The 25835-nt window shown below is 45.6% G+C and overlaps 1 protein-coding gene across 13 annotated transcripts in view; it reads left to right on the top strand.

Annotated features, from left to right (window-relative positions):
- The window catches only part of LOC310750345 (uncharacterized protein), a 140163-nt gene that overhangs the window by 112985 nt on the left and 1343 nt on the right, over positions 1-25835 (top strand). For 10 of the 13 annotated variants that reach the window (XM_083588242.1, XM_083588236.1, XM_083588243.1 and 7 more), the window contains 16 exons: positions 456-611; positions 1102-1228; positions 2585-2796; positions 4576-4738; positions 6789-6868; positions 9366-9526; positions 10725-10887; positions 11221-11390; positions 11479-11557; positions 12403-12561; positions 14397-14726; positions 16624-16742; positions 18577-18692; positions 21943-22072; positions 23404-23547; positions 24343-25529. In XM_083588242.1, coding sequence (XP_083444368.1) covers positions 456-611; positions 1102-1228; positions 2585-2796; positions 4576-4738; positions 6789-6868; positions 9366-9526; positions 10725-10887; positions 11221-11390; positions 11479-11557; positions 12403-12561; positions 14397-14726; positions 16624-16742; positions 18577-18692; positions 21943-22072; positions 23404-23547; positions 24343-24531 — 2498 coding nt within the window. In that variant the 3' untranslated portion in view covers positions 24532-25529. Of the gene's footprint in view, positions 1-455; positions 612-1101; positions 1229-2584; positions 2797-4575; positions 4739-6788; positions 6869-9365; positions 9527-10724; positions 10888-11220; positions 11391-11478; positions 11558-12402; positions 12562-14396; positions 14727-16623; positions 16743-18576; positions 18693-21942; positions 22073-23403; positions 23548-24342; positions 25530-25835 lie in introns of those variants that run through there. The other 3 variants (XM_083588245.1, XM_083588244.1, XM_083588240.1) reach the window with 3 other exon arrangements.

Genomic DNA, 25835 nt, shown 5'->3' on the forward strand with positions numbered 1-25835 from the left:
CTGCAGTCTAGGTCTTCCATAAGCACTATGCCTGATAATAAAAAGTGTGAGATGGACCCTTTGCAGGCAACCCACAGACTGTGCAACCCCCCCCATCACTTTGGATCTATGATCCAGCTAGTTTACACTTGTTCCTCATCACAACAGTGTTGTATGGTTACTTGCATGTGTGAATGGTCAATCCCAAATCAAACATCACTGAGAGAACATTCATATATTTTGAAAAGGGATACATTGCAATGGACCCCAATGGCCTGTGAGTCAGAAATGAAAGGAATATAGGAGTGTGTAACTGGACATTGATGGTTTCCTCACCCACAACATTGGTGGGTTCCTATCTCTGTAAGAACTTGTGGTCCAATCCTCCCACCTACCCACAGAATAAGCATCTTTCCTTAACTATTGACTAGCTCCTCCCTTTTACTTTTCCAATCCAATCAACTTTTCCAATCCAGGAGATTCAGAGATGCCTCCTCCGCGGCAGAGACGTCGGCGGGAGGGAGAGGCTGCACAATCCCAACATGCTCCGCTCTTACCCACAATTCCAAACCCTGTTGCATGTCTGGCTGTTGGGGATGCCATCCTTTTCCAGCTCAGCATCAATCCCTATGGTGAGTATATGCAATTGCTTCCTGTGATGAAGGGTGAGATCCAATGCAGCATAACTGCTGCTTCTCTTCACTCCACCTCTGAACCCACACATCTGTCCCAGATAAGGCTGGGGCATGAAAAAGGTGCAAGAGCACTCTCCCCTTCTGGGGCTTTCAGCAACTGGTATTCAGAAGCATTGCTGCCTCTAACACTGGAAGAGGCATCTATAGCTGTACCCTCTATGAATTTGTCAGCTGTGGTCTTTGGACGGAAAAGCAGATTTGGCTTTGCAATTGCTACTCTTCACATTTCGTTTCTGCTAGAAAGAGGGGATCCAAATTGATCCTGAGCTCAGTTCTCTTAGGAAGGTTGCACATCTGATCAAAATGCAGATCCACAGAGGGCTTGCCATTCAAGAGATAAGCATGTTTGTTTATGCATCCTTAGCCTGGCTTTGTATCCACTCATAAGTGCTTGGATGGTGTTGACTCTGTGCCCATTCCTTACTAGACCGCCTCACTAGTCACTACCCTGTCTATCAAAAGCAGCACCTCTACAACAGCAACCCCCACTGGGATTTTGGTGCATTCAGAAGGCTGGACCACCTCATTCGAGAAACTCATCTCAACATCTCCAGGTATCTAATGATGCTACCAAAGGAATGCCTTCCCTTCTACCAAGATCCTCAGAGGAGGCCCTGTTCATAGCCCCTTTCTCGTCTGAAGTTAGACCAATGCATAAGAGAAGCAGAGCCTTCTCTTTGTAAAGTTCTCTCCCCAGAGATGTCTGACAGGCTAGCCAACTCTTTGATCTTTAAGGGGGGAGAGAACTTTAAAGAAAAAAAATGGACAGATATGCATGTGAATATTAGCTGTTATTTCTTACTTTTTTGTGATATTAAAAAAAAAAACACATTAGTCACCCTGAGTGCATTGCCATACAATGTTGTGGGTCACACATTCTAAGAATCCAGTGAATCTTCTGCCAGCCCATTGCCAGCTGAGGGGGTTGAATTCGGCAGCAAACAAACTGAAGGAAATGACCCTTCTCCTTCTGTTGATGCGGTTGTCACGTTAACCAGTGATGGTGTTGGTTTGGTCATTTGTGGTCTTCCGTTTTGAAGGGAGTCAGGGAAAGTTATTCACTGATTGGATTGTTAATTTAATTGGCTGTGTTAATTGCTTTAAATCTATAGGCTAAAGAAATATTGTTCATATTCCTTAAGCTCCAGAGTGATTCTCAGTCTGCTTTTCTTTATCTATAGCTGAGAACTTCAGGCATTACACAAGATTATCAGTGAGAAGGCTAGCTTACAGCTCTTCTCCACTGGTTGGTAGGTAGACAGATAGATGTATGTACATGCTCACAGATACATGTGGGGTAGCATTCAGTCACACAGTCCACACCAACAGTCTGAAGCTGTACAGTCCAGTAACAGTTTTACCATGTTTGTAGAAATCAGGGCTTAATTTTGTTGACATCTCTAATTTACCCATGTAAAATACCGTATGGATGACATAAACTTCATACGTCTTCATCTCTCCAATATGCCTCTCCTCTTTGGAGCTGGCTCACGAGTGATCTCTGATTTTACATCTCTCTTGCCTCCATTAACTTTACAGAATCTTTTCTGATGCACTTGCCAACCCTCAGAGAACCAATAAGACCTCCACTCAAGGAACTGATAAGAGGCATGAAATGCCTTTTGCAAGGAAGAAAGCTTGAGGAACAAAGTTTCCCATCTTCTTCCTAGGGGAGCTCTATCATTTTGGAGAATTATCTAACAATAATCAAAGAAATAATTTGTTGCAGTCAGTAGACCAAAATCTCCATGGCCTCAGCGACCTTGAGGTCATGCTGTGAATAACACCGAAATTGCTTGAAGGTGTTTCCTCCACCTTGATACCATTAGCTTTGTAGTAATTTTAAATACTGATGGAATGCAGTAGAGCAAAAGGGTTTATTTAAGACAGCACACCTCTCCCCTCCTCAGATTCTCCCATGTGTTCCTTGAGCCTGGGACGTACGTCTTCCGGGATAATGCCATCGAAGATCGGGTGCTGATTGTGGTGGTGAATGAGGAGACTATGAGCTGCAACCCCCTTGCAGCTCCCTTCCAGCCCTCATCTCCATTCCAGCTGGCTCGGCAAGGGGTCCTGAAGCGCCAGGTGCTGAATGTCGCCCCAGACTGGGCAGCTATTGCAGGTACCATGACAATGACTCTGTAATTGTAAGTCTTTAAAGGAGGGGAGGAGGGAAACTACGGTGCCCAGAATTCCTTGGGGAAAGTCGTGTGCTTTAAATGTGTGTCAGATGTGCTTTAAGTCTATAGTGTGGATCTTGCAAAGTGCTGTGTATGTGCTCCTTAAACCTTTGTGGACTTTGCCCTTTTCAGTCAAAGCAACACAACTAGGCTGCAATTAACCAGTTGTCCATCCCATATTGGCCTCTCTGCCCACCTTTATAATATCAGCTGCCCCTCTGGCATATTTTTCCAGAGGTAAGGAGAGTTGACTTCTTGCAACATGCATCATGGCAAAGCAGACGCCCTGTGGGAAGGTGACTTGAGGTGACTGATTCATATTATCTGTAGAAGTTAATCTTATGTCTTATACAAGCAGAGGAACAAGACAGAGTCTCTAGACTTCTGGTCTCCCATCCTCTCCTGCAGCAACTCTCCTCCTCCTATGTAAGCAATTCTTTGCTGCATAGCAATAGCAGGTGGAGCTAGCAATGAGGAGCAGCCCAGGTATGCCACACCTTGCCTTAAGAATGCAAGTAATAGGTGGCTTTGCTTTCTTCAGTTTGTTACATAAGAGCAGCAAACGTCATAGTTTCCAGCACGTGCTGGTGTCAAAATAAACACACCGTGGAATATTTGCTTTGGTCTGGATTGCAAAGTAGAGCTAGGCATAGTGTGATCTCAAGAAGTATTCTCTGTGCAAGAGTTCTAAGGAGGACTTGTTTTTCCTTTATGTGCCTCAAATATGCCAGACACTTAAGCATGGTTTCCTATGCTCTTACAACTGAACCGCACCCATATTTCTGCATGGAAGGAAAGGCCTTAGTTTGTGGGTCGCCTTGTCGCAGCAGACAAAGTGGAGTGAAAGACCCAGAGTGGAGAGAGACCGTGTGCCTCTGCAGATGTTACTCGACTTATAACTCTCATCTAGCAATAGAGAGATCTGCCCCAGTCCATAAGAACTGAAGCCAGAGGCAGTAATTCTTCAGAATACTACTTGCTGGAAACCACAGGAGAGCAGAGTGCTCTTGTGTTTGGGTCATGCCTTTGCAGGTTTCCCATAGGCACCTCGATTATTTAATTATTTATTAGATTTATTACATAACACCCTTCATCGTAAGATCTCAGAGCAGCTCACGGAATAAAATGTGGGATGAAAAGAAGTAAATAATTGAATCGAAACAGCAAAGCAATGGATTACCATTATGGGAACGAAATGCAGGAGTAGATGATCTAATCTAGCAGGTTCTTCTTATGAGAGGAGAGAACCTTTGTCTCTTCTGGTGTCGCCGGGCTATAATTCCTATATAGTATACACCAAATACAATACACATTGCAATGCAAATGTCAGAAAACATTACGCAATGCCTATTAAAACTTAATTCAAATAAATCCACAGAGTCCAAAAGCACCCGGCAGGACACAGGTCCCCTATTTCTGCTGCAAACTCTGCCTCTTCAGCCTTAGCCCTGCTGCCTCTGAAGGATGGTCAGTTCAGGACAAACAAGCTGTGTGGACTAGCAAGAGGCACCTGAACCATAGAGAAGGGAGGCTGAGGGGGGAAGTTAAGCAGGTGGTGGAAGCATGAACTGGGAACCATTAATGGATGCCACCTGGATAAAGTGGAGCAGGGGAAGGGAACTCAAAGAACTTCCCTTAGACCACCATCAGGCCTCTGAGAAGAAATTGTGGTGATCCGTTTCCCTTCGTTTAATCACCACTGTGTTCTCCTGCCTTTTCAGCTGTGCTTTTCATCCTGGGGTTCCTCACTGTGGTGTTGACAGCCTTAGTTGTTCTCCTGAGGCATCCCAGCTCCTCTCCAAGCCCAATGAAGAGCTGGAAGCCACGATGGAGGAGCTTGGGAGAGCCACACATCCCCCCGGAGTATGTGCTCATTAAAGAGAGGTGAGTGATGGAAGCCTAATCACCAATGCCACCTTGGGCATCAATTCTTGTGTCTCTCAGATTCTGATTTTTTCCAATCTTCAGTTCTTCACATTTCCACATCAGTTTGCGATTCCGCCCCCCCATGACCGCTCCCCACATTAAATGGGGGGCTCCCTTTGCGTAGTCATGTGCAGCCGCAGCCCCCTGGATCCTATGCGGCACCATTAGCACAGGCCTTCCCTAGGTGGGATACCTGGAGGTCTCTGCCTACCTCAGCCAGTTGCCCAATCCTGCCTGGGGAGGTGTTGTCAAGGTGATCAGGCCAGCTAGGGGGAGGGACCACCCTGCCCACACAATAGGGGGAGGATCTTGTCTGGGAATCATCAGTTGGCTCCAGAGTTTCTTTGGAAAGGACTTTGCTGGACTTCATCACTCCAAAGGTAGGCCTGAGGTCTTTGGCCTCCCCGCCCCCGGCCACAGGGCCTCAAAGGGATGGTGGGGGGCACTAGATCTAGGGATCCCCTTTTAAAGGGGATCCTCTCCCTTGGGCAGGCCTGACTGCCCTGGGGTGGCAGGTGGCAGTGCGGGGGGCTCTCTGGCTACGCCCCTGTGCCTCTGGTAGCGGCGTGGGCCGTGGGGGGCAGCACCACTTTGCACAGCCTGCCCCTTCCCCCCGGAGTGCAGTAGGTGGCGTCGGACAGGCTTTTCTCACTAATATGTGCAGCTTTATGCATACTTTAGCCCAATCCATACCTTTTTGTACACATTGCTTGACTTTAAAAGTGCACTGTGAAATTAGGAAAAGTACAAATTTCATAGGACAGCTGTATGCACTGGTTCATGCATTGTTCTGAAAAGTGTAAATTAGGTAGGTTCACCTATCAAAGCAAACTGAATTGAATTTCTCCCCCCATCCTGACTCAGGGCAACAAACAGAAATTTACTTCTCAAAACAAACAGGGGCAGCTTGTGTGCTTTTAAAAAATAAAACTAAAAATAATAAACTGATGTGTGAATGTGAATAAATGAACATAAGAAGAACCTGTTAGGTCAGGCGAATGGCCCACCTTTGTCCAGCAGTCTGGTCTTATAGTGGGCAGCCAGATACTCATGGGAAACTTGCAAGGAAGACCCAGTCACAAGAGGACTACCCCATCCTGCTGTTTCCAGAAAGTGGTATTCAGAAGCATTACTGCATGGGAGAAAATTCTCTTTGGGGATTCAATACAGATGCTCAGACCAGATTCCCAATTAGTCAGACCCTTATATTCAGTCGTGTATTACAGGACAGAGTCCAAAAGAGTCGGTGAGAGCATTCCATTCGCACACACCCTGTTTGGGAAATATACATAATCTTAGCTGTTTGTTCAACCACATTTTGCCACTTTCTGCCACCCCAACACTTCACCCAACTATAGTTCTTAAAAAACACTTATTCAACCTATGGTGTTGTTGTTGTTTTTTGCTGTACATGCAGAGCCCTCCTTGCATCTCATCTGGGATTGTTTTCCACTCTAGTGGACAGTTAGGTTCCTTCAAAATGGATTACTGTTAGTTTTGTGACCAGGCTGCACACTTGCATAGCAGCAATGGCCTTGCTGGTCATGGGTTTTGCAGAATTTCTACCTCAGCTGCCTCTAACTGTGGAGGCAAAGCATAGCCATACATCAGTACCTCAGGTTACATACGCTTCAGGTTACAGACTCCGCTAACCCAGAAATAGTACCTCGGGTTAAGAACTTTGCTTCAGGATGAGAACAGAAATCGTGCTCCGGCGGCGCAGCAGCAGCAGGAGGCCCCATTAGCTAAAGTGGTGTTTCAGGTTAAGAACAGTTTCAGGTTAAGAACAGACCTCTGGAACGAATTAAGTACTTAACCTGAGGTACCACTGTAATGACTAGTAGCCATGGATAGCCTTCTCCTCTATGAGTGAGGGGGGGAAAATAAGAAACTGAGAGTAATCCCAATTAACAGATCTGCCCATCCCTAGTCTCAACATGAGAGACAGCCTTTTTAAAAGAGGCACTTTCTCAAGCTCTTGTGTGCATTTCTCCCCCTGTTCTTGCAGCATCCAGTTCTATGAAGTTCTTGGCTCCCAGGGATCTGGAGAAGAACCTGATGCAGGAGAGGGAACTTTCCCAGGATTAGGTAAGACTTTGTTTTGGAAGATTAGGCTCGGTGCTCTCACAAACGGGCAGGTGAATGTTGCATATTCCCCCCTCCCACACAGACACCCAAATGCTGGCAAGCGATTTTGATCTCCAGTCCTGACATGGGAAATCTCTGACCCAAAATGAGTTTGCCAAAGCAACCACAAAACACTGAAGCAAGGCATGTGCTGTAATTGAAGCTACAATCCAGCATGGGATGCTTTTGGGATGCCACGCCTCTCAGAGAGGAGAAAATACTGTTCATTTGCACATGCAAGGGCCATTTTAAAACTGAACATCAGTCGCTTGATAGCAATGGCACATACATTCTAGTGGCTGGTTTCTTGGGCTTTTTCAGAATTTGTGGGGTTATTTGATGTGGGTACGGATTAGCACTCCCCACCTGTTCCCTCTAAACCAACCTTCTCCAACCTGGAGCCCTCAAGTTGCTTTGTACTACAACACCCATCATCCCCAGACCAAATTAAACAATTGCTATGCGTGATGGGAGTTGTAGTCTGAAACATTTGCAGGGCACAGGTTTGGCAAAGGTATATTTATCATGCTTGCCTGTTCTCCGGATAGCTCACCATGGTGCAGTAATTTTTGTTTTTGTCAGATGAGAATGTAAGTCTGTGAGATCTCCAAGGCGGAAGCGTTTACTGATGATCGTGCAGGTGGAGCTATGTCCAGCAGATGGCAGTGTTTACACTCTTTGGGGGTGGTTCCGCTACAAAAAAATCACTGAAAAAAATCAAGGCAGGGCATTTCAATTGCCACTGTCACCCTGACAGTTCGTTTACTAAATTCTCTCAGTTAAGTTGTAGACCTAGGATGTTTGATGTGTACACCTGAAAATTAAAAGTGGAGGCAAAATTGTGCTTGCAAATACATGTGTCATGCACATGAACTCATTAGGGACCAGGCTTCCAAACAGGTCTGATGTATGAAAAGGCCACTGTGGATACCTTGGGAACTTTTGTAATTCACCTAAGAACTACAAATGTCCAAGTGGTGCCCTCTGTGAATTTGCAGATCGCAGCCATTACAGCTTTAGCAAAAAAAATATTAAAAGTACATATTGAAGGATTAGTGATAATGGCCATTGCTGCTTCTGAAATTTGTGTGCTCCTAGTTCACACAATACCACTCACACTGGTAGACCATTCTTATGAGCACTGTGAATGGCCAAGAGTAACTTCTGAACCTAAAAAGAGGATTTAAATGAGCACACAAATATATATATATTGCACCCTGAAAGGCTTGAATGTCATGCGCACATCATACCAGACTAATAATAGCTGATAATTAACACTTTGGAAGTATCTAGGGCACCTCACTAGGGACGCTGTGAAAACTGTCAATATTTGCTTCCAACCTTGTGGTTTTCTGGGGACTGATTTCAGGTTTTGACCCACTTAGCCAAAGTTCTGCAGGATCCTTCCCTGTATTCCTGAAGTTCAGGCTGTGAATGGCATTGCTTGTGTAGCTAAAATGACATCACCCAGGCACAAACGGGCAGCATCAAATGTTTAGCAGGGAAAACCTTAAAAGGAGGGGGTAAGAGAAAACCCTAAAACAGCTCTACAGGGGTTAAGCTTGTTCCCACTTCTATTCATTCTCATTCAATGATGTGTCACACACACTCTTTTTCACATGGCCTTCCCCAACCTGGTGCCTTTCAGATGGTTTTGTACATGCAAAACCATATAGGCCAATGCTTGCTCAGACTGATGGGAGTTGTAGTCAAGCAACATCTGGAGGACACCAGTTTGGGAAAGGATGTCTGAACACATTTGTGTGCAGTCCCCAACTCCTAGGGTAGATCTTCAAGGGATTCAAAAAGGTCTTCACCTGGGGCTGGAATGGAACAAGATTCAGCATCAGGTGAGACAGGCTGGCAAGATCATTTCCCAAGGTCAAGATAAAGTGATCAATGGCTGCTCTGCTTCCACTGCCAGAGGCAGGAGGCCTCTAAATACCACTGGCTGGGAACCACAAGTGGGAATTCCGGTGGTGGTTGCAGCCAGATCTTACTTCTTGTCTTCCTATAGGCATCTGGGTAGGAGCTGTAAGAACAGGAAGCTGGACTCAATGGGCCTTTGTACAGATCCAACTGAGTTTTCCCTATGTTCTTATCAGGATGGTTTTTCATGGAGTCTATCCAGTTGTTGTTGTTTCACCACAGAAATCCTGTGCAGTAGTTTAGACTGAGAGAGAAGGGGGGGGGAGAGAGAGATTGTTCCAGTATATCCAGCAAGCTATGTGGCTGAGTATGGATTTGAACCTGGATTCTTCTGTCCCAACCATTCATCCCATGCCATTTTTGAAGACAAGATAAGAAGGGAGAGTTACCAGAAGAGCCTCTCCATTTCTGAGCTTCTTTTTCTCCCTTCCCACCACAAAGAAATAAATCAATATAAGGACCGCAAATCTTCTTTCCCTTTATACCTAAGGTGATAGTCAATTAAACGGATAAGCTGCCTTTGTTTCAGGCGACCAGTTTGCAACAAAAGACCTGGAAGATTTCAGCGTCCGCACTTTGTATGACAAGCTGGAGGACCAGAACCTTCACCTGGCATCGCAGCTAGCAAAACACCGGGCAGACGTCCTGGCCTTCTACCGAGGCATCAGCCAGAAGATCCAGAGTCTTTTGGTCAGTGCTGTGAGGAGGGAAGCATATGTGTAGAAATATATTTGCTCATTTGCTTTTGACCCCACTTTATTTCCAACGAATTGGAGCACTGCACTCACCAGAATGGGTTACTAACAGGTAAAATGCACCTGCCCATCTATGGACCAGATTAGCTAGATCATGACTCTTGACCAATCGCATGTTGGTGGCAATTCTAGATGTAGGTACGAAAACTCCACTAGGGGCAGAATATAGCAATGAATTTCACTCTTCTGGGCAACCAAGAGGCGTTGCCCCTGAGTCTGTCCGCTCAGGCAGGGTCCTTCAACATTGGCAGGTTTTAGATCCCTGGCCCTCATTAAATGTTTCTGCACTAGGGTACATTAATGGACACCTACGGGTGCCATTGATGTGGCGAAATTACAATAAGCTTGAAGCTGAAAGAAGGCGCCCCCTGATGGCTGCATGGGGAATTAGGGGACTGTCAGGCCTGGGGTCTGGCTTGAAACAGGCCACCACGAAGTCTGGGCCCTGGCATGTGCAATGGGCTTGTGGGCCAGAAACAGGCGGCATAGTCGTGAATGGGCTGCCAGGGTAAAGCAGTAGGCTGGATAACTGAGGTGAGGCAGGGTAGGTCTGGTGTGAGGCTTGGTGAGACATACCAAGGGAAAGTCTTGGTTAAGGAGATGAGTGATTCAGATTTCCAGAGCAGCTCACTAGGAAATGTTTGTAGCAGGGCTGGCGAACCTATTTCAATCCAAAGGTAGCAGTCTCTTCCGGGCCACTTTCTGGGGGCCACATGCAGTGGCTGGCAGAACCAGAGATAAAGTGGGTGGAGCAACAAATGAAGCAGGGCCCCTGAGGGGTGTGGCCTATGGAGAGAGGGTGTGGCTGGCTGGAAAGAGGTGTGGTGTGGGGAGAGTGCCGAGGGCCAGATAGAGAGGAGTGGAGGGCCACATTTGACATGCACCCTGGCAAAAAAAGAGACTGAAGTTCCTTATCCCTGGTTTACAGGACCCAGTGCCCTTCTCTCTGCCTCAGACCCTGGAAAGCCTCTGCCACTCAAAAGTTTGATGGGCAATAGTCTGACCTTTCCATAAGGCAGCTTCCTATTTTCCTAAGCAATGTAATGTTCCCCAGTGAAGGCAAAAGCAATTTGACGAGGTCATAAAATCTGAGACAGCAGTAAAGCATTAAGGCTGTTGATCTCTGTTTGTAGGATCTGGTACAGACACTGGACATGGATGCATTGAAGGGCATGGAAAGGTCCACAGTCGCCAGGGATAGAGCCCAGGTCACCTTCAGTTCAGCCAAGGAAACCCAAGAAAGTGAGAGCTCCTCCATCAAGCTTTCTGGAGTCTTGCAAGCAATGGGCTACTCAGGTGAGAGAGCTGGGAAAACAGGGAAAACAGAACACTTCCCTGCCATTTTTTAAAAAAGGGATTTTCTACAAGTGCCAGGCACCCATTAAAATTGACCAAACTGTGAAAGCAGTGAAAGTGTTTTTCATTTTTAAAATTCTCCTTTGCACCTTTTAATAGTCTATTTTCTTGTGGATATTTCACTGTGGCACTTGTGGTGACCCATGGAGCTTGCTTCATTGCTCCAAATGTAGCTGTGTTCATGAGCAAATCTCCAAGAGGCATGAAAACAGCTGCTTACAGGCTGTTTAGGAAGCTGTATTAACTGATTAATGCCTTGCTGAATTCTTTTAGGTTCTGAGTGGCAGGAGGCAACAGAGTTAATGAAAGTCCTGGGGATTTTGCTGCGGAAAATCCATTTTGGGAAGGTGACAGCAAAGCCAGAAGGGGCACAGGGGCACAATGGAGCTGGTGGATCTGGCCTGGCTATCCGAGAGCAAGCTGGAACTCAGCAAAGATGCCCGGTAAGAATGAAGGTCTCCCTTTGGCGCGTGTTCGTTCTCCCCCCCCCCCTCTCATTCCTGTGATATTTGAACATTATTTCCTGTGTAGGGTACTAGCTCCCTGACCCAGCGTGTGCTCTCCGGTGGGAAACGGGCCTCCCTTAGCTCTCGTGGTTTTGAAGACCAAGGTAAGGATGTGTGCAGCCCTTTTACCTGGTTATAGAACAGGGAAGGAGAACCTCCCACTTCCCTCGAGGGCTGCATTCCCTTTGGGGTAATGTGTTTGTGGCCTGAAACAAAAGTCGATAGAGCCAGTTCACCTCCTTTCTCTAATCCACATACCCAATCCACTGACATATCCATCCATTCCCAGGTACACACGATGACCCCAGTGCACACATGCAATTTGCGTGGCTGGGTGGGACTCTCGTTTGCTCCTCTGAAAGGTGATTTTTCCCCTCCCAGTGCAAATTGCAGACACAAAGGACTCTTGTAAACATCTGCACTTGAATCTGGTATCCTAAACATCCATACCCTTTCCCTAGCGAAGCTCCTCCGAAACTGCTGTTGGCTTCAGAGAACAAAACAAGTGCACGTGTTAACAGCAGGAAGGGGCAATTTAGATCAGGGGAAAGGAGGAAACGGTTAACAATCTCTCTGAAAACACCGCTTTTCAAAGTGTGCGGAATCTTGAGAGCAGCAGCTTAGTTTAAAATAATACACACAAAACCACAGGAAATCCTAATTGCCCGTCTAGTTTCTCCCTGTCTGCGGTTGTTGGGAGGTGCAGTTCTCCTAAGCTGCCACTAGATGGAAACATAAGCCGCATGCGGTCTGCAAGCTTCAGAGCATCAGTTATGTACAGGTCATTTTTTCAGGCCATGCAAGTGACCCTTGTGACAGTATGTTACATAACAGCCCCTCCCCGCTGCATGAATTTAGTAATCTGCATGAAGTCATCATCCTCATCCTTGTCTCTCTGAGTCTACAAGCAGCACCTTCAGCTGATATATGCCTTGTCTGTATTTGTCAGGGTTGGACCTGCAGCCTCGCAAGAGCAGCATGCTTGCTTGTGTAAGTGAGCTGGAAGTAGAGGCCCTGATGGCGACGTCCCCCCTTGCCAAGACCCTGGGCGAGATCAAGCAGTTTTTGGAGACATCCCAGCAGCCTCCACGCTCGCCTCCTTCTCCAGGTGATAGAGCTGATTCCTGCATCTTCTGATACCCATCATCCCTGTGTTTCTTGGGATTGCCTCAAAGAGGAAGTGGGAATGATGCATAGAAACACATGCAAATCATCAAAGTGGTTTGGTGATTCCTCCCCTTTGCTTCGTTCCATCTTAGAATGCCGAGGTTGCTCTTTAAATCTCCAGGGTTTAAAAAGGATGCGGGTGGCACTGTGGGTTAAACCACAGAGCCTAGGACTTGCTGATCAGAAGGTCGGTGGTTCGAATCCCCGCGACGGGGTGAGCTCCCGTTGCTCGGTCCCTGCTCCTGCCAACCTGGCAGTTCGAAAGCATGTCAAAGTGCAAGTAGATAAATAGGTACCACTCTGGCGGGAAGGTAAACTGCATTTCCGTGCGCTGCTCTGGTTTGCCAGAAGTGGCTTAGTCATGCTGGCCACATGACCCGGAAGCGGTACGCCAGCTCCCTCGGCCAATAAAACGAGATGAGCGCAGCAACCCCAGAGTCGGCCACAACTGGACCTAATGGTCAGGGGTCCCTTTACCTTTACCTATGGGAACGTGGGTGGCGCTGTGGGTAAAACCTCAGCGCCTAGGACTTGCCGATCGTATGGTCGGCGGTTCGAATCCCCGCGGCGGGGTGCGCTCCCGTCCTTCGGTCCCAGCGCCTGCCAACCTAGCAGTTCGAAAGCACCCCCGGGTGCAAGTAGATAAATAGGGACCGCTTACCAGCGGGAAGGTAAACAGCGTTCCATGTGCTGCGCTGGCTCGCCAGATGCAGCTTGTCATGCTGCCCACGTGACCCGGAAGTGTCTGCGGACAGCGCTGGCTCCCGGCCTCTAGAGTGAGATGAGCGCACAACCCTAGAGTCTGGCAAGACTGGCCCGTACGGGCAGGGGTACCTTTACCTTTACCTATGGGGGCTTAAGCAGGAAACTTGTGGGGGGACGGGAAGCAAATCTCATGTGTACGCTGGCGGCCGTTTATATTATATCTGACTGTCTCTGGCAGCCAACCCTTAAGATGCTATCTGGGACTTTTTGGTTTAAAGTGATTAAGAAGCGGATGTGATAGGAGCCATAAAATTATGCATGGCACAGAGATAATGGATAGAGAAAAGCTTGTCTTCCTTTCTCATGATGCTTGAGCTTGTGGACGTCCAGTGAAGCTGAATGTTGAAAGCTCCCAGGACAGATAAATGAACATGGCACTCTCTCCCATAGGAAGCAGTGATGGCCAGCAACTTTGGATGGCTTTAAAAGAAGATTGCACAAATTCATGGAGGATAAGGCTGTCAGTGGCTGCTAGCCATGATGGCAATGCTCTGCCTTCACTGTCAGAGATATATATATATTTCTAAATATACCATTTAATAAAAACCTAACTCCTGAAACATCCCTGTTCATTTTACAAACATCCCTATTCATCTCACAAACACAGGGATAAGGCTAGTTTAGGGACTGAGGTAATTCAGGAATAAAGAACATGCTTTCAGAATAATGCTATTTTTAGAACCTTTGGCTCTCCAGATGTTGCTGAACTACAACTCCCATCATCCCTAACCATTGGCCTTTCTTGCTAGGGCTGATGGGAGCTATAGTTCAGCAACATCAGGAGAGCCAAAGGTTCCCCATCCATGATCCTAGACCCATGTTTCCCAAACCTGAGTGTCCAGCTGCTTTTGGACTACAGTTCCCATCATCCCTGACCACTGGTCTTGGTAGCTAGGAATGATGGGAGTTGTAGTCCAAAAACAGATGGAGACGCAAGTTTGGGAAACACTGTCCTTGACTATAGAATGACTTTCAGTGCCAACTTTCCATTGTTCTGTCCCCTTTTTCCAGGAGAAAACATAGATAATGGCCACCTTTCTTCAGGACCTTGTGTCGATGCTGTGGTCCCCACTGATCTCACCAGCCTTTCACCTCGCCATTTTGTGGTTTACCGCTTTGCCTGCACTGTCACACGCCTTCTGGGAAGAGCCTTCTCTTTGCCAGCGCTGGTTCTCCTCTTGGCTCAAGCAGTACCCAAGCAAGGCCCTACGGAGGTTCAGTTTGCCAGAGATTCCTACTATGATGCCACCAACAGGTTCCTGTATATACTTTCATCACACCTGGAGAGTGCTGGGGGTTTTGTGACGGTGCTGCTGAATGCCATGGCACACATCAAAGCAGGTATAGTTAGGTGGAAGGAAGCTGTCAGACCATCCAACCCAGCACTGTCAACTCTGACTGACAGAGGCATTCAAAAGTGCCAGACATGTTCTTATATATATATATATATATATATATATATATATATATATATACTTGCCACCTGGTGGCAGAATTTAGCAATGCAATGAAAATGACAGCCCTGTGCCAACATTCATGCTCTGAAACATCTAGATCAGGGGTCAGCAAACTTTTTCAGCAGTGGGCCGGTCCACTGTCCCTCAGACCTTGGGGGGGGGGGACTATATTTTGGAAAAAAATAATGAATGAATTCCTATGCCCCACAAATAACCCAGAGATGCATTTTAAATAAAAGGACACATTCTACTCATGTAAAAACATACTGATTCCCGGACCGTCTACAGGCCGGATTAAGATTGGGCTGGATCTGTCCCCGGGCCTTAGTTTGCCTACCCATGATCTAATTCAATTATTTACTGCCTGTCCTCTTGAACTGGTCTTTGACCATAATAATGAAGAATTATTATTATTATTATTATTATTATTATTATTATTATTACTGCCTGTCCTAATGTCATTCTGATGTGGATTTCTCTGTCCCCTCTACCCAATGATAAAAAATAGGAGTGAAAGAAATGAATGGTCTCCTTCAGGAGGTTGTGGACTCTCCTTCCTTAGAGGTTTTTAAGCAGAGGTTGGATAGCCATCTGTCATGGATGCTTTAGTTGAGATTCCTGCATTGCAGGGGGTTGGACTAGATGACCCTCAGAGTCCTTTCTGAGTGTGATTCTATGTATTGCCAAGATGTTCAGACATTATTCAAGGGGAGGTAGAACTTGACATGGGGCTGCCATTTTTCCCAACAATCCCCAGTGTTTGTTTCTTTTCACATGGTCCCTTGTTCCCTCCATGATCTCTACAGCTAAAGAATACCAGGTTTCCTTTAACTGTAGATATGTCATGGAGTGAAACAGGGATCTTCTGCATGCAAAAGCATGTACTTCATAGTACTGAAGGCTGATTTGAATGCCTGGAATATAATGAGGAAATTCTGACAATTGCCATGTCAAATGCAAAGAAGGCTGCTACACCCTGTGATCTAATGATATCCTTTCCGCATAATTGGGTGCAGGGAATTTTTTTTTTTATCCTGTTTGTGTAGCAGGTATTTGGCACAACACTTCCTTCATTGTGATAGTTTCCCCAATAATGTTCTTCCTTTCTCCGTCTTCTTCTGTTGTTTGGGTAATATTGTAAGCAAGGACAAAAAGACCTTTTGCAGATCTTTTTTGTCTCTTCACTTCCTTCCTTAACCTTTCATTGCGCAAGATCATGGCAGAGGAAAGCAGAGAGACAGCAGCTCCAAGAACTAGATCTGCGGAGCATATTACAGGAGACAGTCTGGCCTCTTCCTTGTTTGTGCCTTATGCTAACAATAGCACAATGGAGGTGTGGGTTCCTGGCTTATGAGATGCTCTGCTGAAGGTTTTGCCGATTTCTAAATCTGCATGTTGCACCACACAAGCCCTGCCTAATAATGCAGACAGGCTTCCAAAAGGGCGAGCTGAAGATGGGTTTAGCTTACTGAATCTTCAAAACAGTCTCATTGCTTGACTGCTATGAGTAATTGGACAAAATTGTGGTTCAAACTTTAGCTAGCTTAAAAAATTCTGTCTGGAGCTTGGCTCTCCTGAACTACATCTCATCTGGCCTGGATGGTTGCATGCAGAAAGGTGTAATATTGTGGCAAGGGACAGTGAACTGAACAAAACTCTGAATCTCCAGATGGGAGTGTCTAATGGAAAGGGGCTTCCACATTGAGTGAGGCTACATCTGGAGGATTCAAAGAATTCTGATGACACAGATCGGTCTTTTTATCTTTCTCCCCTGCTCCAAGGCTCTAAGGAAGCTATTCCTCCAAACGTTGGCTTTTGGAAAGAGCTCAACACAGCAGTGGCTGCCCTAGCTGATGCCTTTTTCCAGTGTTCCTGGGGAGCAGAAGAGACAGCAGGGAAGGTAATAAGTCTTCAGGTGTTCTGGCCAGATGTGCATGCTGTAGCACTACAGATGTGGCTCTAAAATCCATTGGTCTGGCTTGGGGCCAGTTCTGGCTCAGGGCTGAGCCGAAATGCCTTCCCCAATTTCACCACCTTTTTTCCCATGGTGTGAAGTGGGAAGTGGCATCTCAGCAAATTCCGAAGGTGCTGCAGAAGGGGACAAAGTTGGCTTGATCGAATATTGTCAAGTGCTGGGCATATTTCTCCCACCCTACCCTAGTTTCATGGTCTAGACAGCAGAATGCTTTATGCTTTCGATTGTAAATGACACTTTCTAAAATGGTTTTGGAGCACGAGCTGCAAATGATCTTGCCAAATTCAGAGAAGCACAAAATCGGAAGGATAGTTGAATTCATAAGCACATGAGGAGAACCTGCTGGATTGTGCCAATGACCCGTAGAGTCTATCATCCTGTTCTCACAGTGGCCAACTAAATGCCTGTGGCAGGGCCTAAGCACAAGAGCCCTCAACTGGTAGGCAGAAGGATTACTGCCTTTGACTGTGGTGGTGCAGTATGGCCATCATGTCTAATAGCCATTGTCCTGCATAGATTTGCCCAATCCCCTTTTAAAACCATTCATTTGGTTGGCCTTCACTGTCCCATATAGGAGTGAGTTCCATGGTTGAACTAAGTGCTGCACAAAGAGGTAGTTTCTTTTCTCTATCCCCGAATTCCTATCCATTACAGTGGTACCTCTGGTTATGTACTTAATTCGTTCTGGAGGTCCGTTCTTAACCTGAAACTGTTCTTAACCTGAAGCACCACTTTAGCTAATGGGGCCTCCTGCTGCTGCTGCGCCACCGGAGCACAATTTCTGTTCTCATCCTGAAGCAAAGTTCTTAACCCGAGGTAATATTTCTGGGTTAGCAGAGTCTGTAACCTGAAGCGTATGTAGCCCGAGGTACCACTGTACATGATATAGGACATGGGTAGGCAAACTAAGGCCCATGGGCCGGATCCGGCCCAATTGCCTTCTAAATCCGGCCCACAGATGGGCTGGGAATCAGTGTGTTTTTACATGAGTAGAATGTGTGCTTTTATTTAAAATGCACCTCTGGGTTATTTGTGGGGCATAGGAATTCGTTCATTTCCCCCAAAAAATATAGTCCGGCCCCCATAAGGTCTAAGGGACAGTGGACCAGCCCCCTGCTGAAAAGGTTTGCTGACCCCTGAATAGAAGTTTTAGAATCAGGCCAATTGATCCAGTGTGGTGTAATGGTTACAGTATATTGCTGGACTAAGACTTGGGAGACCAAAGTTCAAATCTCCAAGATCACACTGGGTGATCTTGAACATGTCGCCATCTCTCAGCCTAACCTACCTCCCAGGGTTGTTTAGAGGATGAAACTGAGAAAGAGAAAATTTTACCCGTCACCTTGCTCTCCTTGGATGAAAAGTGGAATATAATGTAGTAACAACAACAACAACAACAACAACAACACATAATAATTCAGATCAGGATTCACAGAAATCTAATTTCTCAGGCATCCCTACCTATTACTACAATCAGAAATAAAAGTTAGAATTATTAAATTACAGAAAAAGGCTGTAGAATGTGAGTTGAAATTTTTTAACTACTGTGTAAGCTTTCTGTTCTTTTGTTTTCAACCCCCAGCTTTTGGGTTGTGAAAAGAAAACCCAAAGGCCTGAATTTCAAAGCAGCTGGATGCAAAATAAAAATAAAAAATTAATCCCACGATGTCAGCAAAATCTTGGGTGCTCGATATTTCTGATGAATAGACCCTTTGATTAGGACCACTAAAAGTTCTGCCTTCTGTGCTGATTCTTTCAGAATCCAATGAAAAATTGCTCACCTGTTTGTTTAGCTGCTCGGTCGATTTTTGAAGAACTGCTGAGTCTCCGAATGTTGCCTGACTCTCGTTTCCTTGAGCAACACCCACGGGAAAGGTAGCTGATGTTGGTTTCACTAGATAAGTAATCCAAGATTGTGACAGACAAATAATTGTACTCGTGTCATATTGCTGTGTTGCGATATTAGTGCATATATTCCAATAACAAGGGCATTTTTCAGTTGCACAATTGATTATTTAGCTTATATAATGTTCCAATTCCTTCTTCCCTATCTCACCGAGATAGAGTAAGCTAGCCCTTTGTAATGAATTTTGTCTGTGTATTTAATATCGGTGCATATATATTATCTGAAAACAGTCCTGTTTTTCATTTGCATCACTGATAACAATTACTGAGCTTCAAGATAATTCTGAGAACAGTCACTGAGCTCAGATAATTCTATTGGCATCTCCTTCAGGGAAGGGTTCGTGTGGAGTAAACTGCTAATAGTGGGAGCCCCATTGCTTGATAACTGGGCTATTGACAAGGAACAGAAGAATCTTAGAAAGAGGAGGCATCTATCAATGTCCATTAGCTGACTCCATGCTTGTAGATTTGTGTCCAAAAGAAACCTTACCACCACTATAGTTTTCTATGTGCCAGGCAGAGTCAGTGAATAAGGGTATCAGCTGCATATACACCATGCACCTTCTCTGTCTCCCCCAGAAAGAATCCTGGATGAACTGTAATTTACCCCATCACAGAGCTACAATTCCCAGCACCCCCAATGAACTACAGTCCCCAGGATTCTTTTGGGAGTGGAAAACACACTTTAAATATATGGTGTATGTGTGCAGCCATCTTCTCCTTTCCTAGTTGTAGAAATATTGGCTAGAGGGATCCAAGTGGTATGCTGACATGACCAGACTTGGGTCAGATCCTGGCAGGCACAGGGAGCAAGTGCATTGGAGGGCCAGACAAAGAGGTGAATGTCTCAAGTTGCAAAGGCAAGAGTTTATATTGTTATTTTACAGGAAACAGTGTTTGCTGTGGTGCAGTAACAAGACTGGGGCAAGACATTTTGGCACCTGTGGCAAACCACAAAATGGTGCATGCACTCACCCCACTAGGGAAGAAGGGGTGAATGAAGATATACATCTACACTGGGAAAGTAGGGGAATCAAATCAACTTCACCTGGTGGTTGAAGTGGGAAACAAAGGCTGTCACAGGGCTCTCTCTGAATCATGCTGGATAGGTGCAGAGCCTAGGAGACCCCAAAGGGCAACCCCTGCCCATTTCCTCCCTAGGGATAGGAAGCGATCAGTACTGTGTCTAATTCAGCAAGAGGCTGCTGTAGAGGCAGCATTGGAAGAGAGGGCAGATCTTTCTTCTTACTCTTACTGAAGAGAAGGCAGATCTTACTTCTGGCAACAACAGGGAGCAATGCATTCCTTGGAGGCCAGCTCTGCTCCCCCTGTGGATCCTGCCATTCAACGTGGTCTCATCACATATTGCCTCATAGGTGGGCCAGCCCCATGCTATAAGGACCCAGGACCAGCCTGCCAGCAGTCCTGTCCTGCATTTTTTGAAGCAGCTTCTGGGAGTACAGAATTGCAATAGACAACATCTGAGGATTGTCTGTGTAAATAAATAAGTATCATGCCAGAGGCACATACCATACGCAACATAAGCTTGCTCAGAAGAATCGCTTAGATAACTGGAGCTATGTAGGATGATATCCCTGCAGTAAAATGCCTTTCAAAAACCATTCATTCATTTATCTACAGGATCTCATCTTCCCTTACAAGCAATGAATCAGACTCTGCCCTTGGGTAATATCCTGATACCAAATACAGGGAGGCAATCAACCCAGCAGTGCAGTTGTGCAACATCCATTCTTTTCCATGGGGATAGCTCATAGTTCTCAGAAATTATTCTCAGTCTTCAATTATGCATCAATTATGTCCTCAGTAGATAGAGGATTAAGAGACGGTGTTGTGGCTGAAAGAGTTTCTAAGAAAACATGCTCTTACGTTTTTTGCTGGCCCAATGGTGTAAATTGAAAACACTCCACATTGGCTGATCTTTTTATGACCTCATTGCTCTGTGCAGCCTGCACCTGCTGACCTGTCTTGCTTCCATCACAATACATGCAACAAGTCAGTTGAATGCAAATTAGTGTTAGAATTTTCATCCTTGGCAGTTGGAGGTATAACTGGCCTCCAGTTCTGGTCCTGCTTAGCTTGGAGAAGCTGGGTGCTGACTGAGCTCCATCAAAACTAAACTGGGGACAGGTTTTTTACTTCCTCATCCTTCTGTGGGTTGGTCAGATTGGATGCATGTAGCATTTTTCCTATTCTTTAGAAGGCAGAGGCAGTCAGAAATAGCCATGCAGTGGGAAAATGTGGGCAAGGTAGGAGGAAGGTGATGTCTAATGAAACCTCCATGGGTAGAGGAATCTCCTTAGGGTGTTCCAGGCCCAACACACATCATAAGAACATAAGGGCTCTGCTGGATCAGGCCAGTGGTCCATCTAGTCCAGCGTCCTGTTCTCACAGTGGCCAACCAGACGCCTGTGGGAAACCTACAGGCAGGACTTGAGCACAAAAGCCCTCTCCCTTCCTGTGGTCTCCAGCAACTGGTATTCAGATGCATTAATGTATCCAACCATCATGGCTAGTAGCCATGGATAGTCTTCTCCATGAATTTGTCCAGGCCTGTTTTGCTGGTGGCCATCACTGTCTCTTATGGGAACGACTTCCATAGTTTAACTATGGACTGTGTGAAAAAGTGCTTTTTAAAAAAATCTGTCCTGAATCTTCAAACATTCAGCTTCAGCTGAAGGTCCACTGGCTCCAGTGGAACAGCCTCTTCCATTGCCTCAGTGATTGATTTAGGCCACCAGGATGTCTGCAATGGCTCAATAACCTTCTGAAGCAAAGCGGCCATTTCAGGCAAGCTAGATTCTCTGGAACCAGATTGTTCACTTTCTAAACAGGCCCATCCTGCAAATAGCTCTGAGGTAGTAGCAAGTGTAGAAACTCTCCATTTTTGAATGAGTTAGCAGCAGTTGCACTCCACCCCTAACTCAATTTGGTCTGGGAGTACAGCACTGATTTAATATAACCCTCTCCATCATGTGGTTCCTACCTCTGATAAAGGACTGAGCCACAATAGATGATATTGGGAACCTAATGGATGCCTTGCTCCAGGAGGGCTCTCTAACCAGGTCAATTCTTTTCTCTCCTCCTTCCATCATTTCAAAGCATGGACAGATAGCTTAATGCTAGCCCTCTGGATGCCGGCAGGTGCAACACACAGAAAATCCTACTTTCCTTTTCCCCCCTCTCTTCCTGTATGTCTCAGATTGCAAGATTACAGAAGTTTCCTGCTGCAAGCCGAGCTTCAAAATATAATGGAAACTTCAGGGCAACTTGAGGAAAGAGCATGCAGCAGTGAGAGGAAGACTTGGGCAGAAGATTCCTCTGAGCTTCAGGTAGCTCACTTGACCTTAAATCAACTTGGCTCTTAACATCCTGCAACTTAGAATAATAGAATTGTAAGGTTGGAAGGGATCCCAAAGGTTATCCAGTTCATCCCCTTGCAAGACTTGGTTATGTCTGCTGTGTCGATATCATTTTACTACAGTGGAAGAGAGTATGAGTTGTCCCATTGCACCTCCTACTTGCTCTAGTAGGTGGGGCCATGTAAATCAGGTTTGTCCACCATCCACCAGTGGGAGAAGACCCCTCCCCTTCCAGGAGAGTCTGTCTTGCTCTGATGTGCAGAACCTTTTTATGGAAATGTGTTGTTTTCTGGTGGCTGCCTTTTCGTACCCCCCTTTCCCTATATTATACAGATAGGGTGGGAAGGAGTTATTTATATGATGACTGGCACTTGGCCATTCTGAACAAAACAATAATGGTTTGCCAAAAGGTAAAAGGATGGACAAAATGACCCCTGGTTCTAAATGAGCTGTTATTCTAAGACTGGAAGGCTCTAGACCCCAAACTACCTATTAAGGGAGATACATGGGTGACGCTGGCCCATGTCTCTGTTGTGTACCTGTGAAAGCTGTGGAGAACCTCCTGCCTACAGGCCTAATAAAGCCTAGCAGTGGTTTTGGTTTGCTGTTTTCCCCAAGCCATGCCTACCCACACTACACTGATCTCATCAGGTGGAGGGCAGGCAAAGGATCCTTGTGGAAATGGGTTTTGCAGGAGCCTCCCATCAGCCGACCAGAGTACCCATGGAACCTCATTTTGCCTGTATGGTTTGATTTCAGATCATTCAGGGAAAGGAGAACGCTTCACCTGACATAATGGGTGAAATAGGTTGTTGACTCATGGGCAGATGTGACCACTGAATGGAAACAGCTCATGGTGTTGGGGGAGGTCAAGATCCAGCCTGCTGGTCAGATCCAGTTCCCCACCCTGCCGTATAATATGATACTATACCCTTCTTGTTCCTCCACTCTCAGTCTGTTTCATAGACTGTCACTCACTGAGGACAGGATAAGGCTATTGCAATGACACAGCATAATGCTTTAACAAACAACACCAACATGTTATGAAAGAGACATGATACGGGGAGTGAAGCATAGGTCAGTCCCATCCATGGATCCACCCAATGATGTGCAATTTGGGCATCTGTGTGGCATGCCCAAGTGCATTAGAGGGCAGGGTTCAGAAGGGCTACTCTTGCCTTTTTAGCAGTAAGAAATGACCTTCTGCAAATGATGAAATTCTCTCTTCTACACAACTGTTCCAAGAGCAGCTGTGTCCTCGCTTGCATTTGGCCTCCTTCTTAATGGTTTCCATTTTCTAGGTGAAGATTGAAGAGCTGGAGGAGATGCTGGATGGCTTGAATGAGGACTTCTTCCAGCTGACAGTGCAGGCCTTAACAATCCAAGAAGAGGAGGAACACCTGGACCGCGAACTCAGAGCACAAGAGGAGTCACCCTCATTTGCAGTATGTGCATACCACAATTTCATTGCAGGGGGCAGTGATGCAAATGACTATTATTTTAAATGCAGGTGAATATGCCTTGACAATGCTCCTTGTATGCAAAGTGCTCAACAACCCAACATCTACACAACAGCCCCATAAGGCTGGGCATTGGGTTTAAGACTAGGAATGAACTAGGGAATAGTAATTTCTCATCCCTCTTTCGAACTCACTTCACACACATCATGTGGCAAGTGTGCTTGCTGCATGGATCCCTATGTCTACAGTGCTAAAAATGGCAACACAAAGGAACATTTATTGAAAAACTCTGGGGCATGTGGTGGACAAAAACCAGGAAATTGTAAGTTAGTGCCCAAGAGAGTGAGGCTGGGCAGACAGATCTCACTCATTCTATGATGAAGTTCCTCACCCAACGTCTACTAGATAATCTGTTTACATCAACCTTCCCCACCAGATGTTCCACTGCAGATGTTTTGGACTACCACTGCCATCAGCCTCCAGCCAGCATATCCAAAACATCTGGAGGGCATCCAGATGGTTGAAGGTTGGCTTGCCTTCATTGAACACTCTTCAGTCACAAACTTGAAGCAAGTGCTTTGCAAGGCATCAGAACTGGAGGAAGGAGGCCACACAGTCTGGTTTGCTCTTCTTGAGTAGCACCAGAGTAATGAGAACCCAGATCTCCTGGTTTACAGCATCTTGCCTCAACCACTATTCCAGTAATTGCTTCAGGACAACTCAGTGGCTTTTTTCTGCCTGTTTCCCACTTCCTCTCCTTCTTTCCCACCCATTGTACAGTCTACAAGTTGTCTTCCTGAGGAGAAAGCACAGCACTTCTCGGAACATCTTGAATCTTGGGCTGCCAAGAGAGACCAAAGTGTGTTGCTGGGAATCAAGAGAAGTCTCATTGCGCAGAAAATCAAAGACGTTGAATCGGAACTGGCTCATTGTCTGAAAATCCATCAGGGTGGCCAGCTCAGCAGCTGAGGGGAGACTGGCCAAAACTCTGAACCAGCAGGGAGCATTTGGTCGGCTGTGTTTATTTCTTGCTGGAGTGATCAACCCTTTACTTAAATACCTAACTCTCTTGGGACCTAAAGTATTGCAGTAGGAGTGAATCCAAGTAGCAAATTGGAAGCAACTGTTTTGGGTACCAAATGGTTTTAGGGCATGTGGATTACAATCTGGGGTCTTCTTATCATTTCTCTTTTTAAAATAGTTGGGATCAGAGAGAAGGGGCTTTCAATGGCAGTGAGGGGATTTCTCAACTTTTGTTGTAGCTTTCAAAAGTTCACCAGTTTGCCTGCTACTGCTCCTCCCTTTCCAGTTAGTATCTAGGAAGGAAATTTTAAGTGTTCAATGGATGTGCATTACTGATGTGTTGTGAGCAATATCATGTGAGTATTGTGCACTTACAGAGTTATAATCAAATGTGCACATGATTTTCTTTGTCCTTGCCAGTTTCAAATGGATATAGGCAATAACTTTTTCAAAGGAGAAGGGAAGCCAAAAACAAGGTTTGGTCATTGCAGGTGTCAAAAATGAACAGAAGGAAAGGTGGTTAGTTCTGGCTCAATATGACTTTGCATGAAAGAGAAGGTATGTATGGAATGTGTTCACACAGAGAGGAAGTTTGAGAAATGGCAGTTTTGTTTACAGTATCACAAAATGACAGTTCTGAATTAATCTGATACACACCCAGAGAGTTAGGTGGACATCTGAAAGGTTGCAGAATCCATAACTGCTAATCTGACGGATGCAGTTGAAAAATATGTGCATTATGTTGTAGTCGAGCAAAAATGTTAATTTCCATGGCAGATAAAAATGCAAATATGATAATGCCACATTTGAGAAATGTTTGTAAGGTAGCTCACCTGAAAATCATCATGTAAATATTAAAAATGTGAGAGGAATCAGGATTGGGGTTGTGCCTCATGCTTCATGTTCCCAGTGGGAAAATAAATTCTGTTTGATCCTGTAACAAATATCGCAAATAGTCACTATGAGCATCTATAACAGCCGAACCACCTGACAAAGGAGACACTACTTGGAGAGCAGTCAGATGTGGGGATTTTTGTGTTACTTTGCCTGATTATAATGCTAGCGCCTCAGATTCTATCCCAGATTCTAATGTTCATTCTTTTTACACTGCATTACCCATTGTGTTATGGAACTGTGGCTTTTTTATTGCTATACTGCCTTGTCACACTAAATTTTCAATGATGGGAATAGAGCTGTGTGCTGGAATACCTCCCAGAGGTCAAGTGAAATTGTAACACAAAAAAACTCCC

This window comes from Podarcis filfolensis (assembly GCF_964270895.1).
Source record: "Podarcis filfolensis genome assembly, chromosome: 15".
In the NCBI taxonomy this organism is placed as follows: Eukaryota; Metazoa; Chordata; class Lepidosauria; order Squamata; family Lacertidae; genus Podarcis; species Podarcis filfolensis.